The sequence below is a fragment of the Lasioglossum baleicum genome, unplaced genomic scaffold (genome assembly GCF_051020765.1).
Source record: "Lasioglossum baleicum unplaced genomic scaffold, iyLasBale1 scaffold2382, whole genome shotgun sequence".
In the NCBI taxonomy this organism is placed as follows: domain Eukaryota; kingdom Metazoa; phylum Arthropoda; class Insecta; order Hymenoptera; family Halictidae; genus Lasioglossum; species Lasioglossum baleicum.
The window spans coordinates 13,601-25,247 of NW_027471441.1; the positions used below are offsets into that span (position 1 = coordinate 13,601).

Genomic DNA, 11,647 nt, shown 5'->3' on the forward strand with positions numbered 1-11,647 from the left:
TTTCTTTTGTCTTTCTCTTTTTTTCTTATTTTATTGATTCTTCTATCGTGTATCACGATGAAACGAACAGCGATCGATGAGACGTGTAGAGGGCGAGCGGGGGGTACGATTGAGAAACGTTCGATGGATAAAAAAACGAGAACCGGGAACGGGACAATGAAATGCAGCGCAGGAAGAGGAAGGAAAAGGCGAAGAAACATCTCGCGAATAAATAACTAACGAAGGTTATGAACATCGGTATGTACATGTACGCATAGTATTATAATAAAGGGGGGAAGAGAGAGATTATAATAAAGACTAAGTTATACTAGTCGATACGCAGTGTAGATGAGGTTAAACGATTCGCGCGCTCGGGCATAAGATCGTATCGTCGGTATCGGACACGATTTTAGCTTGACGTATCAAACCAGCGGAGAAATCGCCGTCCCTTGCAATTTCCTCTGGTCCTCGAAGAGCATGCTCGTGAATAAATTTAACCACCAATTTCGGATTCACGTACGACATGCTCAGTCGGCATCCCCATGCGACCAAAGCCAGCGGCTGAAATATACATCTTACGTTTAATCGAGTTTCAAAGGAATCGTGATTACAAGTGCTTACGCGACTCTCGTCCAGCAGGTTCGATGGACTGATTACGTGCCGTCGTAGGCAACCTCTCAGCAGGCTTTTCAAGCGCTTTACTTCCATCGGATTGGCGCACGGATGATACAGTGCAACGATCGCTCCGTGCTAAACGATAAACGTAAAAAAGATTGAGAAAGAGGAATTAAGGAGGATAAAACGAAGAACAGAACCGTTCTTTCTGCAAATTACCTCGAGACTATGGAGCCATCTCTGTCTCGGCAAGAATTTGTATTCGCCATAGACGGGCCACAAAGGTCTGTGCGAGCCACTAAGAATAGCGCACAGCTAGTATTACGAGTATGCGATCGTATGGCTTTTTTTTTTTTTTTTTTTTTTTTTTTCTAACGAAACAACAGGCGTACTTACAACACCGGAACATTGTCGTCGTACTCTATTTCCTCGTACATGCATTTATGTATAGCCTGCAAACATTCGAGTCGATTAGGTATCTCGCTTATTCGCAACTATCATCGACACGCGCGTTATCGTTATTCGATCAGGTGTCGATTAAACTACAAAGAAATACTAACGACGTAATACTTTGGGATGCGTTCGCAGTACTTGGTCGCTATCACTTTTCTGTCTGGAACGATTCTCTTGTCGTAACACGTGTAATTGATAGGACTGCCGCCCCAGTCCATGGTTAAATTGGTCTAAAACGTGACGCTTTGGCTGAGGATAGTTAACGAGGATGACGATACGACAGTTTGATCGATCGACGAGTATACGCCGGTCACGTACCTTTGCATCGTCGCAGCTTTTCGACGGATATCCCATTGGAACTCCATGAGGAGACTGCGAGGATCCTAAAACAGTGGTCTGGTCGACTTTTGGAAATACTTTTGGTGGCACGGTGGGATCGTTTGGCCTGTGAGGCATCCATTGGCCTGTCCAATTTTTCAATTCATCGTCGTAATCGTCGATGTTTCGACGAATTTCCCTGTCATCGTTCACCGCGTACTTTCGCATAAGCGTGCGCAACCGATCGAAATCGGCTAAAACGTTCCGTGGATCTTCTGTAACGTTTTCACAGCGAATTACGTTTAGTCTTCGATTCGTTTTTCAAACGCCTCGAGAGGAATATCGGAAAGCGAAAACTAAGAAATACCTTTAGAGGTTAGGAAAGACGGCAAACGTCTGTTTCGGAATTACGCTGCACTCGAGGCGTTTGAGGCTTCGTTAACTTAACGCTAATCTAGTTACCTTCGATGTAATCGTTGCCAAGATATTGAGCATTCGCAACGCCTCGTGGAAACATATAACACAGGAAAACAACCAAAATACACGACCCTTTCATTTTCGCACAATTGACGCGACAGCAACGTATCGATCAATAGTTATCAGCGAATGCGACACAGTCGCCATCTCGCAGTTGCGAACGGAAACGGTATACGCTTTTGTGGATGCGACTATTCGTCGTTATCATCTGCCAGGTTAGGTTTCAACGAAGGCTAAGGGAACGAGAAACGCGCGATCAACGAAATACGCTCGAGCACGTATCTCGTTGAAAGAAAATTACCGTATACGTATTATATTTATTTATGTACATATATATAATATAATATATATATATATATATATATATATATATATATAGAGAGAGAGAGAGAGAGAGAGAGAGAGAGAGATAGAACAGAAAAGACGGAAATGGAAAACGTGAATTGGGCGATTGACTTTATTATCGCTTATTTGCACATGTACATTTGTTTCCCGAAATACGCAGCATCTTAGCGAATTGCAGAGAAGGGAAGAATTTTATGGATGCGAACGACGCAGAAACGACGTTACGCGTTCCGTTAGCGTTTATTAGATTTACCGAACGTAGCCGGTAATCTCATTAATTACTCCTAGACTCGTGAGTGGTGTTTACGGTACGAACAGAGATTGCTCGAGTGCTCTATTGCGTTCGCGACCAAGAGGATCCGTAGGTCGAGGCACGATCTAAAATTAGTCGATGCTTTGCCTTGAAAAGGTCGATCAGTGATTTTCCGCTCAGGCGGAACGCAACAAAACAAACATTTTCCCGCCCTGTTTGGTGCTCTTATCGACGAGTCGTTTGAACGACGGCAAGTCCTCTCCCGGGCGAAATTTTTCACCGATCCTTTCCTCCGCGACAGCCCATGCAGCGTCCGACTACGACAACAAAGTTAATCTCATGGGAGGGATGGGTTTAGTTTATCCTTCCTCGCGGACCATAACCTTTCACCGTCGACAACTGGATCTCTTAAGGGCCATTGCTCGAGCACGACAGCCGCGCTACCTAACGAACGCACTGACATTGCGATGCGCTCGATCACGTGACCGAATAGGTTTCGATGTATCGCGTGACGATTCGATAATCGATCGAGAAGCAACGGAAAGCATCGGAAAATGTCAGATACGAAGAGCAGAAGGCGTAAAGTAGCTGTCAATCGCGCTATCGCGAGCAGAGACTAGTCGAGTTGATATCTAAAGCGGAGTGCACTCGACCGAGTAAATGAACGGGTATTGGCCGAGAGCGGAACGGTAAGGTAAACGGATGATCTAAACCGTATCGCAAACACTCTCTCGAGTGGCCATACTTGTAAAGCGTTCGCGCGTTCATACCTTATCTTTGTTCTCGCTTATCATCGCGCTACTAAAAGCTAAAAGGGAGCACGCGTTTTCTTCGTCGTCTTCTTCTTCTTCTTCTTCTTCTTCTTCTTCTTCTCCTTCTTCTTCTATCCTTCGTTCAACTCGTTTTTTACTTTCCATTAACAGAATTAATCGGATAAGAAGAAGCGCAGGCGGGCAAGTAGGCAGGAAGAAAAAGGGAAAAGAAAGGGAATGAAATTTCTTGCGGTTTCAATTGCCACTCGCGGTTGAGGGATTCTGGGAGCGGAGCTTCCGGCAGCATACCGTTCATCGCGTACCAGTCCTTCGATCGGACCTTTCTTTCGCGCAGCTTTAATACGTGTACCTGGGAGAAAGATGAAGCGAAACAGAGACAGAGAGCCCGAGGATTGAGATATCAGCGAGTATGAAATGGACGTTTTACCGCGTAATGTAGCAGCCTGCGCGAGTAAAACTTGCTACGACACGTTTTCTTCTTGCAGCGCGACGCCGGCAGGTACCTTGGATAATGACCTTGCCCGGGGTCCCGTACTTCGTATTGCGACAACTTACCGTCGGTATTCGACTGGTGTTATTCCGATAAAGAGGTGTTTTAAGGGAGACCTGAGACCGCACCGAAGCGAGACGTTTGGAGAGGGCGTTGACGTGCTCGTTCGCCGAAGAGATACGTTTTCGTTGGCTCGTTAACGATTCCAGTGCGAATCGTAACTGGTGGCCAAAGTCGGTCCCCCGAACCATCGGTTCGTTCGGCCATTGATCGCGCCACGACTCCGACGATCCCGCAACTCGCAGCACGTGCAGGATCACCCGAATATGTTCCACCGTGTTTCGCGCGATGATCATTGACGGAATGATTCCTCGTAGCCCGCGTCGTCTTAATATGCAAAGGAGACAATTCGATCGCGTTGTTTTTACCATTAGGCAGATTCTCCATTAATGTTTCGCGATACCTTTCTCGAAGGTGGTCGTATTCGACGCGAGATCTCAGGGTTTCCTCGAATCGGAGTAGAAGCGGTTTGCCGCGCGATCGAGAAGAGAAGAGATTCGGCGTGGATCGAAATAGGCGCCCTTCCAGCCGTTTCCATCGTGAAACGTTAACGACGCGTCGATAATTTCATCCGATATCTACGCGTCGAGTACTACACTCCGTACGCACACGCGGCGATTAATTTCTGCACCAGATACCGTAAGATCGATCGCCACAGTTCTCGTTGATCCCTTCGTCAATTGGAGAAAATACGGTGGAACCGATCGATAAACCAGACGGACGAAATCCCCATCGAGGACACGCGTAACGCGCGGAGTAGATCGCGGACGAGACGGATGGGTTTTCGTGGTTTTCGAATTTATCGTTACGGGTTGCTGGTGCGTAACGATGCGCGATGGCCTTGGGACGAGGGAAGGTAAACCGAGCGAAGGCATGCCGAGGTTGCTCTCTTGCTGATTCCGCTGGCGGAATAATTCCTTTTGGAAATTCTAATTCGAGATTACGATTCGTCGGAATTACGTGGGAATTACATTGGACGGATTTGACGAGTCGCGACGAGCCTGGAACGAATCGGGGAACGGAGGGACGCGATAGAGCGGAGAGAGGCGACGGTGCGTAAGGGGGATAATGGATTTGGACGAGCGTCGCGGGGCGCCGCGACGGCTCGGCGCGTGCGTTCTCGGGTCGCTTCACCCCCCGATCCGTACACTGGAACCGCTTGTCCTGTATATATTCGAAGGTGCCAGGAGATGGACCGGTACACGTCAAGCGATTTTTGCCGCAAGAGTACTCGCGCACTGGTACACACGGACCTGTCCTCCGACTCGACCCAGCAGGCATCCTCTCGTTCGAGTACTTTGACCAGGATGGCGGACCACGCTTCTCTCGCTCTCTCGCTGCTGGTACTCTCGATCGCGGCGACCGTTTGGGCAAACGCCTTGCCCAGCTTCCAGGTAACCCTTCGAACCCCGAGTTCCAAATGGCGCGCAACAGGAGAAGTGGCGCGTCGAAAAGGAGAAAGAGACGCGCGAACGGAAAGCTTTGCATACGCGCGTTATTATATTGTTAGCTGGGCGAGAAGAGAAGGTAGCAGAATCGATCGTATCGGAGAAAAATCGCGCGGAAAATCACGTGGACGGGGAATTTTCCATCGATCCGGTTGTAGAGTGGCGTGCCGGTGATTAGCGGAGGTGATCGCGTGTACAGGGTTAGCGATGAACCTTCCACGATTGCGGCCTAATCGACCGGTGGTACACACCTTTGCTTTCAGGCTGAGGCTAATCCCGCGCGAAGAGACTTTTACGGATCGGCCAACCCGGAGTTCTTCGCCGCGTACCTCAACGATCATGGTAAGTGACCCTTGCGCGCTTCCGTTACGCTTCCGTTACGCTTCTATTCTCTTCCGCTTCTCCGTTACCCGCTTTTCTCTGCTTCGCGGAGGAGAGAAACGAACGGTCGTTGGGTGGATTGGCGCGTCAGGCGTGTACGGTGTGCTGTCCTCGCTTCCGCGGTCGGTGCGAGTCGCTGCTGATCCAACGGGTGGAGCTTCGGTGAAGGCTTGGTGGAATTTAGCAGCGAAGGGAGGATCATCGACGGATTTTTCAGGATCGCCACGGGAGAAAGTGGCGGAAAGGGAAGATTACTGGTCCGGATCGAGAGGCGGCAACGTTTCGAGGATGTCGAAAGGATCGATCGATCGGGGCAGCGAGTACAGGAGCGAGGAAGAGGCCGAGAATCGGATCTCGCGAAACCTCGATCACATCGGCGGCGGGAACCTGTTGCGCAGAAGGCTAGCCGAGCGATTCGGTCAACCGGAAGGCTCCCCCCCTCTGTATCGCTCTGGCGGATGGCTCGCGTCGCGTAGGAATCTCGATCAGATAGGGGGTGGAAATCTGCTTCGAGAGGCTGTGGATCGCGACCAGCGACGAAATTTGGATCACATCGGAGGTGGGAATTTGGTACGCGACCTGGACGGTCCGCTGGTTCCCGACGACCATCTTCTCCGCAGGAACTTGGACCAAATCGGTGGAGGGAACCTGGTGCGAAGTATAGCCGAGACCGCTAGAGAAACGGAGGATCGACGACTCGATGAAACGCGATGACAGACGGTTTTCCACTCGGCCTAACAAACCCGTAGATGCGCCACGACGAAGCCCATAGCGTTCGTTAGATCCCTCTTTCCTATCGCGTGTATCAACTCTGTCGAAATAATAAAGACTAATGCACGATATCTCGCAACTATCTAGCTCGTTCCCCTTTTCTCTCTTCGCTTTTCTACCCTCTTCTATGTCGTTTGATGTACGCGCCACCACGCTGCATCGCCGGTTAACCCCTTTGGATCTTGCTATCGTTCAAGATGCGAGGATGTCGCGCGAGGAAACAGCCTAGACCACGTCCACGAGACACCGCGCGTCCGGTCGCCTCCGTCCAACGGCCAGGCTGCACGGAATCTCCGCTATCTCTTCCACTCGGACCAGTCGTCGCCGTACAGGTAAGACGGCTCGGACCCTGTTCCAACCGCGTCTCTATCGTTTCGTTTCTTCGGTTCACAGCCAGACGATCGCGCTTCTTCCGAGCGATCGAGAGTTGCTCGAACGATTCGTCAAGCGAAACATCGACGAGATCGACCGGACGGCGTTCGACAATTTCTTCAAGCGAAACCTCCGCGAGATAGATCGGCTCGGCTGGAGCGGATTTGTCAAGAGAACGAGGGCGAACGCGTTGTCCAGACGCGGCTGACGATAAGAGAGGGAGGGAGAGTACCGTCTCGCTTTTCATCCACCATCCTCGTTTTCTCGCGTATCGAAAGAAGAATTTATTTTTCCGATTACGATTAACGTTTGGACGCTGCGGAAGCGGTGGCTGTCGGTCGGTTGGATTCGGCCAGAAGACGGACCTCCGGCATGGTGCCGATTCGATTGCGACCGTCGGTCGTTTTGCGCGGTACGGTGCTCGCTGCAGATCCGCCGGGTCCAGGCACCGTCTCTCGAGGCGCGTAAGCGGAAAATTTCGTCAGAGGATTCCGTGGGCCGCCATGCTCCCTCGTAGTCCTCGGCTCCTCTGACCTTTCCGTTTCTCCTCGATGCTGGCGATTCTCCACGGCTGCTACTATTCTCTCGATTTCCACGCTCACGTCCACCGGAGTCTCGATTCTCACGCTTTCCCTGTTCCCATCCATTCGCACCAACTGCGTCACCATCGAGTACGCGAAATCGTATGAATTTTCCCGCCTGAACGTTTCTCTCGCGTACGAGCCGTAACGATACCTCGATCACCTTCTCCTCGAGATCGGCGAATCGTCGTAACACCGATGCCAAGTTTCCGCTCTGCGTGGTCAACCGGCCGGTAACTCGCAATTCCTTACCGACGTCGTCTTTGATCTGGGATCGCGTTCGATTCGACAGCGTGCTTTTTATACCGGTGGTTTAATCGGGTAAAATGGTGTGGCGGTACGAACCTCGTCCATTCCGTTGGTCACTCGTTCGCCGATATAACGCAGGTTCTCCCGCGCTCGTCGCACCTGTCGAGAAAGCAAAGGGATCAGCGATCGTTTGTCGGCCGATCGATCGCTCGCTCATTGGATATACGTTACGATCGTGGCAAACTCTCTCATCTCTCTCATGATTCTGCGTCGCAGTATCGTAGCGGCTAGAAACTAAACGATCTCGATTATTCCACTCTTTCGATTAGCTGCTGCGATTAGATCCTGTCGTTATTGCTTACACGCTGGCAAACGTAGAACAGTATAACCATGTTTACGAACATTGGTATCGTGCTGCCAAACAACTGCTGTACGAGCCTCATTCTTCCTTCGTTCCGGGCTCGAGGGATTTTTTTACCAACCGTCGGATTCGCTTTTTACCAACCGTTCGTATCGCTTACGATCCGAGCACATCGGTTGCCTGCCGGTCATTCGTTCGTCGAACGCGCGAAACGTTCTTCTAATCGGTCAATGCCGTGAAAATTTTCTTATTTCGTGCCATCGTTGTCAACGCGATTCCAAACTGAATCTACGGAAACTTGGTCGATAAAACAAAATACGATACTTATCTCTCGAACGCTTTTCAGCCAACTTCCTTCCAATCTTCCGTTCCCTATCAACCGCCACCAACAGCGCTGCGATCGCTTTCTCTCTGCTTTTCCCTTCCTATCCTGCATTTATCCGCCTAATTTCCATGCGTCTCGATCCTTTGTATTTTCCAACACAACGCTAATGTAATTTAACAATAAATTATACCGTTTCTTCGCTTCTTCGTTCTTTCCCTCGAAATTCCTTCCAGTTCTCCTTCTTCGTTTCGATATTATCGAAAAATCGATACGTTAAATAATCGATAACCTAATTTGCACGTGTCAAAGTCGAAGCTCTGTCGTTTCCTTCCGTCTCTTTCTCCAGCATTCTTTTAAAAGCGCGACAAATTTCGAAGAAATTTCTAAAGTATCTCGTTTAGGACTGATATCGCGTATGGTATTTCACGCGTTTCGTAGCGATGTACGAATGCACGTTTTCTCATACGCGATGTGGCGTATAGCGTACACGCGCGTACAACGATATTTATAAATTACAGCTATACACGGTTTCCTTTGACTCGTACATACTTGTATGTATATATACATATACTTGTTGCGTGTGTTGAAATTACATTGATCCGTGACAAGAGCTCGTGCTGTGAGATATAATAACGATGTGTGTTGTTCTATATACGTGCGTTTATGTTGATATACATGCGCGCGTATCGTGTTGCAAACAATGATATTTTTTTCTTTTTTTTATCAACAACCTCTACGTCTGGATTTATTAATCGAGCGCGTGCTATATATTCGTTGTCACGCGTTTATCTGTTTGTTATTCGTTTGCTGCACCGTCGATTAACAGGGGACGTTTACACGATGACGAAGACAATTTTTTTCGAGGTTAAGAGTTTATCGTTTTAATCGAATTCACGGCGTATCGGGAAATTTGAGTTATCGGCGTTAGCGAGTACGATTGAAGGATTGGAACGATGGGAAAGATTCTCGGAAAAGGTATCTGGGGACCGTTGGAGGTGTTCAAAAACGGCGGTCGTTGGAAACTTCGAGTAACTCTGGTGGTGAACGCTCGTGGCGCCGTATGTTGAGCGGTGTGTGTTCGCACACGACTGTTCGAGTGCAGCGCTAACCACTCTGTTATTATTCCGCCCGAAGAATCGCCAAAAATATGCAAAAATATGAGAAACTCGAGAAAATAGGAGAAGGTAAGCGTCTATTCCGTTCTCGTTGTACATCGTCATGCGGCTATTTTTTTATGCTCGCTCGTCCAATGGAATCCACGCTGTGTGCCGAATTGTCTTTTGACAACTGATAAACGACGCATTTTCTTTGTTGTGATTTGCCTCGTATAGCACGATACTTTTCTTTCTTTTCTTTCAGGCACTTATGGAACTGTTTTCAAGCCAAGAACCGCGAAACTCACGAAATCGTTGCTTTAAAGAGAGTTCGTTTGGACGAAGACGACGAAGTAAGTTTTTGGTGCTGACGTTTCTAACATAAATGACATCTCTCTGTTATGATTTTCCTTTTGTGCAGGGTGTACCGTCGTCCGCTCTCAGAGAGATTTGTCTGTTGAAAGAGTTGAAACATAAAAATGTAGTGAGGTTGTACGACGTGTTACATAGTGATAAAAAATTGACTTTGGTTTTTGAACATTGCGATCAAGATCTGAAGAAGTATTTTGATAGCCTAAACGGAGAAATTGATTTGGACGTTGTCAAATCCTTTCTGTAAGCATCGTGGTAATCTGTGCTTTTGCATCCATTGACGTTTAAATATACTCCATCATCGCACGTCCAATCGTTATTTTCAGGTATCAGTTATTACGTGGGTTGGCATTTTGTCATAGCAGACACGTGTTACACAGAGATCTCAAGCCGCAAAACTTGCTCATCAACAAGGTATACGTACATGTCGTATATTTCTGAATTGCTTCCTATTTTTGGCAACGTCTTTTATTTCTTAAAAACTCAAGCTTCCCGTGCTGGATGTTTTCTAGAACGGAGAGTTGAAACTAGCCGATTTTGGACTCGCCAGAGCTTATGGTATCCCTGTTAAATGTTATTCCGCGGAAGTTGTAACGTTGTGGTACCGTCCGCCAGATGTTCTTTTCGGAGCAAAACTATACACGACGTCGATCGACATGTGGAGTGCCGGTTGTATATTTGCTGGTAAGTAGCGTTGAAAATAAAGGAAGCGATATCGATGTATCAATGTCGCTTTCGTTCGCGTAGAACTAGCAAACGCTGGTTCACCGTTGTTCCCCGGTTCGGACGTGGATGATCAATTGAAAAGAATATTCAAGATGTTGGGTACACCTACCGAGGAGACGTGGCCAGATTTTACAACTCTTCCAGACTACAAGTTTTTCCCACTCTATCATCCTCTTCAAGGATTGGCACAAGTTACGCCGAAACTTAATTCCAGAGGCAGAGACTTATTGCAGGTGAGGGATTAATCGTTTGGGTTACTTATTTAGGATAACTCTTACCTCGCGACGTTTATTTACAAGCACGTTATCGTAGTTGGATCGAAATTTTGGTCGTGAAATTTAGCCTTTTTCTCTTTCTTTACTTTTCCTTTGACCGTTACAGAGGTTGTTGGTGTGCAATCCAGCGTTACGACTGTCAGCGGAGGAAGCAATGTCACATCCCTACTTCAACGATTTAAACCCTGCCATTAAAAACGATCGTTGTCAGTAGTGAATGATACATAGATTGTTTAGATCTACAACGTACGTCACGAATAGTGCTACGACCAAAATCACGCCAGCAAAGATCGTTATATGCATATATATTATATACACACACACACACACACACACACAACATACAAAAAAAAATTATATATATATATATATAATATATATAGAATATATAAATATAAAAAAATATATATATACATATATATATATATATAAAAAATATTATTAGCATTGTAAGTATATATTTCGCATTCGATGCGTTGATGCGAGACGAAGCGACGGGTCCTGTCTTATAATAATGTCCAAGAGGAATCAATAAATTGTCAATTTTATTAGTGACGACGACGTCGACGACTTTCTATGCGAAACTAGCCGAAGTGCGCGATATATTTCAGAAACTTATTGTACAAAATATCGCCAAAGTTTCTTCGAATTACATACGTGTATCGCGTATAGCGATACATCGCGTCCAATCGTGTATGTACTTTAATGTCTTCATTTGCTCATTTATTTGCAGATGTTTGTACATTTATTAATTTATTGATTTATCTATTTATTTATCGATTACGAAATAACTTATAGAGCTATTAAATACATTTCTTAAGATATTCAATGGATTCTTAATCGAACCTTTACATCGCGTCGAAATGAAATCTATGCGCTTCTTGAAGCCTCTCGATCTTGTCTTCCCTTCGCTCTTTCCAATAAAGAGC

At 47.1% G+C, this 11,647-nt stretch overlaps 3 protein-coding genes across 3 annotated transcripts; 2 read left to right on the forward strand and 1 right to left on the reverse strand.

The window, feature by feature from the left end:
• Positions 1 to 333: 333 nt before the first annotated feature.
• Positions 334 to 1,882, reverse strand: LOC143221421 (uncharacterized). Its single transcript, XM_076446872.1, has 7 exons — positions 1,828 to 1,882; positions 1,366 to 1,640; positions 1,155 to 1,277; positions 991 to 1,046; positions 814 to 892; positions 601 to 729; positions 334 to 540 (listed from the first exon to the last, which is right to left on the reverse strand). Exons 1-7 carry the CDS (start codon positions 1,880 to 1,882, stop codon positions 334 to 336), a joined length of 924 nt encoding a protein of 307 aa, XP_076302987.1.
• A 2,657-nt stretch (positions 1,883 to 4,539) lies between these two features.
• On the forward strand, positions 4,540 to 6,943 carry LOC143221423 (uncharacterized). Its single transcript, XM_076446873.1, has 6 exons — positions 4,540 to 4,619; positions 4,944 to 5,157; positions 5,475 to 5,553; positions 5,810 to 6,299; positions 6,561 to 6,695; positions 6,757 to 6,943. The coding sequence occupies exons 1-6, from the start codon at positions 4,540 to 4,542 to the stop codon at positions 6,941 to 6,943; spliced, it is 1,185 nt and encodes a 394-aa protein (XP_076302988.1).
• Positions 6,944 to 9,398: 2,455 nt separating this feature from the next.
• Positions 9,399 to 10,932, forward strand: LOC143221420 (cyclin-dependent kinase 5-like). Its single transcript, XM_076446871.1, is given in 8 exon segments — positions 9,399 to 9,435; positions 9,611 to 9,631; positions 9,634 to 9,698; positions 9,767 to 9,960; positions 10,044 to 10,131; positions 10,230 to 10,401; positions 10,465 to 10,676; positions 10,825 to 10,932. Coding segments are annotated over 8 exon segments (897 nt in total).
• The last annotated feature ends 715 nt before the right edge of the window (positions 10,933 to 11,647 follow it).